This window comes from Dipodomys ordii, unplaced genomic scaffold, assembly GCF_000151885.1.
Source record: "Dipodomys ordii isolate 6190 unplaced genomic scaffold, Dord_2.0 Scaffold42, whole genome shotgun sequence".
Classification (NCBI taxonomy): Eukaryota; Metazoa; Chordata; class Mammalia; order Rodentia; family Heteromyidae; genus Dipodomys; species Dipodomys ordii.
The window spans coordinates 7,157,831-7,162,591 of NW_012267258.1; the positions used below are offsets into that span (position 1 = coordinate 7,157,831).

General features: G+C 41.8%; 1 protein-coding gene across 1 annotated transcript in view; it reads left to right on the plus strand.

Annotated features, from left to right (window-relative positions):
* The window catches only part of Adamts20 (ADAM metallopeptidase with thrombospondin type 1 motif, 20), a 108,433-nt gene that overhangs the window by 81,514 nt on the left and 22,158 nt on the right, over positions 1-4,761 (plus strand). The window contains exon 29 of the mRNA XM_013018720.1: positions 3,790-3,963. Within this exon, the coding sequence (XP_012874174.1) occupies positions 3,790-3,963 (174 nt within the window). The remainder of the gene's footprint in view (positions 1-3,789; positions 3,964-4,761) is intronic.

Sequence of the window (4,761 nt, forward strand, 5' to 3'; positions counted from 1 at the left end):
ACAAAGAAATAATCTTATAAATGTGTTAGAAACAATCGCATGAAAGAAAAAAAACATTTGAATACATATCTTAGGGTTCATTTTCCTAACATCAAGTTATCTGACCTTTTCTGCTTGACTTAGACTTAAACTAGTAGCTGTTGTGTCTTGCTGATGCTTTGTCACTGATACTTATGAAGGACACATTCTGGCTCTAGACCTTCATCCTCAGAATAATGGTTCTATCATCTGTGCCAACAAGTTGACTTGGCCAGCAAGTTGAACCAAATATGAAAATTATATGAGATCCATGAAAGGAATGCATTCTTTCAAAGGTTTCAAAAGTACAGATCTAAACATTCAAAGACTCTGCAAGAGGTCTTTAGACAGATCTGCTTTTCTTCTCTTGCAACTGTGTTTTCCTTGTCACAGAAATTAGCTCCATTTACTCAGTTTACTTTATTTACCCATGGTCTCCCAAGTCTCTGACAGAACTCTCTGCTTTTGATTCAGTCTTTAAAAAAAAATGCCCACAGGAAGCGAACTACTGCAGGCTATGGCTGTATTACATGTAATCATGCATTCAGCAGAAGTGTAATTTTAGAGAGGCACCAATCACCATGTTCTGCTTTCTTCTTCCAATTATATACATGTTAATGTTTTAATAGAATCATTCAGTACAGAATAATTTCATTTTAGTGCGATTTTATGTGATGTTGTAAATGGAAAGACTCATTTGGTGTATTTTGTAACATAGAGGAGTGCTGATGAGGATGTGTGTGTGTGTGTGTGTGTGTGTTTGTGTGTGTTTGTGTGTGTGTGCATGCACAGGTTCTGAGGACTTGAACTCAGGGTCTAGGCTAGCACTTGATCCTTTGAGCCACAGCTTCGCATCTGGCCTTTTAGTGGTTCATTGGAGATAAGAGTCTCAAGAACTTTCCTTTCCTGGACTGGCTTTGAACAGTGATCTTTATATCTCTGCCTCCTACATAGCTGAATTATAGACACGAGCTACTGGTATCCAGCTCAGATGAGTTTTAAAGGAGCACTTTACCCCCATTGGGTATTGGATAACTCTTTTTAAATACAAATCTTTAATAATACGTTTTACAGTAACTAGCTGCTAAGCTGAGCAGACATTGCTATATAAATCTACTTGTCTTCTGGGTCCATATATATATATATATTTAGAAGCAAATTAAATACTTAAATCATTTAAAAAGAAAAATAAATGAACCCCCACATGCACACATTTCCTACGAGCAAGAGGAGAATGTTTGTCTCAGTTAATGCTTTTGGTATTCCAGCAACAGTTGTAAATTCAAGGCTAACACATGTCTCAGGCTCCATCTGTTAAGTTAACTGTTGATCAAGTAGAAAATTGTTATGCAAAGGGAAATGAATCTTCCTGCCTGGTAATTTGGAAAGAGATCAAAAGAATCCTACTTAACCCCATTCCATCCAGAGCTAAGCCAGAAGGAATTAGCTTTTATTCCCTTATTTATGCTCATGATTTTTCTCTCAATTCTTAAGATCAAATCAAAGGTGATACAAGCTTCTGAACCTCACAAATATATGACCCAATGCCTCCATTGAAATACCCCATACTTGAAAAAAATCAAAATCACAGGCTGAATGTTTATTTCTTTCTTATTTTTTAGGTAATTATCCAAAGGGGTTTCAATTTAACATGTCAGTTTATGAGTACAAAGCATTTGGATCAATGCTACCCTTTCCATTTGTATTTGCTTTCACATTTCTTTGTTGCCACATACATCAATTGCTATTACTACACTCTGAAACATTTCTGTCATGCATGGTGGCCCAAGCCTGTAATCATATTTGGGAGGTCGAGATCTTTGGGAGTTGGGAGAGTTCATGGGCCCAGCAAACACAATTTTGAAATATTCCATCGCAATCCACAGCTGGGCATGGTGGCATTTGCCTGTCATCCCCAGTGACACAGAAAAGCACAGTTAGGAAGGTCAAAGCCCACACCAAGTCTGCCCAACCAAAACTCTTGCCTTAAAAACAACCAACACGAGTCTGATGACATGGCTCAAGTGGAAAGGAAAGAACTCTCACAAACACCCAAATGTATACAATACATCATACATATGTATGTGTGTATGTATGTATGTATTTGCTGCCATTTCTGGGTCTTGAACACAGGGCCTTGAACTCAGGGTGATATCCCTGGGCTTTTTTGCTCATGGCTGGTACTCTGCCACTTGAGCCATAGCTACACATCCAGTTTATTTGGTGATTAACTGGAGATAAGAGTCTCTTGAATGTTCCTACCCAGGATAGCTTCAAGCCACCATCCTCAGATCTTAGCCTCCTGAATAGTTAACATTACAGGTATGAGCTACCAGTGCCTGGCCACATTTTAATATTTGTCAGGCTCCAAATCCTCCAACCAAGACCCCCACATCTCTTGATCTTCATTCCCAGGTAAGGAATATTCTCTTGTATTAGGCAGGCTAGGCCTCAGAGACAGATGAGAAAGCTTTTCTACCTAGGGCTGGACAACTTATGTTTCTCAATTATTTGTAGCTTGTAAAGTTTTGAATTTGTATTCTGATGTTCTTTATTATCTTTCTTGGTATTGAAGATGGCTTTTCAGTTGTTCACTTAACTAATATTCCAATTTGGGATATGTGTCAATGAACTTTCCAAGGCAGAAATAATTAAATTTCAGTAAGAGAAGTGGACAAAAAAATGCGGGGGGGGGGGATGGAGGAGGTAGACAAGGAATTCACTTCCTGACTTCATCTAACAGACTTATTTCTTACAACTGTACAATTATTGCATTCATTATGCAAATGACAAAATAAGTATCTTTTGTAAATGAGTGGCCTGGAAATGTTGGGGAGCAGGGATTTGAACCCAGGTCTGTTTGAGCCAACAGAGCTTGCTGTCATAATGATTTCATTGTGATCATTGCACATCTCAATATTTCTTTGGCAACATGCTGTCCTGACCTGAGACGCATGGCATCAACCATTGCAGGTTGCTGTTACAGAACCTATGGAATTTTTTTTCCTTTTAATTCTTTTTTTTTATTTTTTGTTTTTATTTTATTTGTGAATATACTGTACAGAAGGGTTACAATTACATGGGCAGGATAATGCATACATTTCTTACCAAGCATTGCAGCCTCCTCCTTTGGTTTACCCTTCACATCCCTTCCCAGCCTCCCCCCTCCCCAGAACCTATGGAATTTTTAAGCCAGCAGCTTAGAAATGTCTATTATCCTAGCTACTCAGGAAGCTGAGGTCTGAAGATCAAGGCTCAAAGCCAGCAGAGGCAGGAAAGTCCAGGAGACTCTTACGAACAATTAACCAGCCCAAAACTGGAAGTGGAGCTGTGGCTCAAAGTGGTAGAGAACTAGCCTTGAGCAAAAGAGCTCAGGGACAGTGCCCAGGCTCTGAGTTCAAGCCTCCATGATTCCTACTCCAAATATATATTTCGAAGTTCCTTGTAGCTGGTGCTGGTGGCTCACAGCTGTAATCCTACTGACTCAAGAGGCTGAGATCTGAGGATTAGAATTTGAAGCAAGTCTGGGCAGAAAAGCTCAGTTAACTTGCAAGAAAACATTAGTGGTGGTATATGGCTCAAGTGGTAGAGTGCCAGCCTTGAGCAAAAACTGTCAAGTGAGAGCACATGATTGTGAATTCAAACCCTAGTAGTGGCTCAGACATGAGTATCTAAAGGCTCTACCTTGATTGTGTGTGTGTGTGTGTGTGTGTGTGTGTGTGTGATTTGACATTTGTCAGCAGTGTCCGGCTCCTCTGGGCTTCTTTGCAGTGCTCTGTGACCTGTGGGCCTGGAGTTCAACGCAGAGACGTGTACTGCAGGCTGAGGGGCATGGGTCGTGTGTCGGAGGAGGCCTGCAATGGCTCTACAAGGCCTCCCTTCCAGAGGCAGTGTTGGCGTGAGGATTGCCAGCGGTACCGGTGGGTGGCTGGAGCCTGGCTCCACGTGAGTACTGACCGACAGACCTTCAAACACACTGCATAGAAGAAGGGGGTTACTTCCTAGCTACTCAGGAGTCTGAGATCTGAGGATCTTGGAATCCAGCCTGGCAGGAAAATCATGAGACTTTTATCTACAATTAATGGGCAAAAAAGCTGGAAGTAGAGCCCTGGCTCAAGTGGTAGAGTGCTAGCCTTGAGCAATATAATAATAATAATTATTATTATTATCACAACAATAAACCCAGGGAGTGAGCCCAGGCCCTAACTTCAAGCCCCAGAACCAGCACATTAAAAAAATGTATTGTTTGTCAGGTACTAGTGGCTCACACCTGTAATCTTAGCTGCTCAGGAGGCTCAACTATGAGGACTGAGGTTCAAAGTCAATCCAGAGAGGAAAATCCTAGAGATTCTTACATCCAATTAACCAGAATAAAAGCCAGAAACAGTAGAGCTGTGGCTTAAGGGGTAGAGTGCAGCCTTGTGCTGAGTTAGTGAGGCCTTGAGTTCTAGCCATAGTACTGATGGAGAGAGGGGGGAGGAGGGGAAAAGGGAGGGGGGAGGAGGGGAAGAGGGAGAGGGAAGGGGGAGAAGGAAGGAGAAGGAGAGGGAAGGAGAGGGAGGGAAAGAAAGAGGAAGAGAGGAAGGAAGGAAGGAAAGAAGGAAGGAAGGAAGGAAGAAAGGAAGGAAAGGAAGGAAGGAAGGAAAGAAGGAAGGAAGGGAGGGAGGGAGGAAGGGAAGGAGGGAGGGAGAGAGGAAAGGAAGGAAGGAAGGAAGGAAGGAAAGAAGGAAGGAAGGAAGGAAG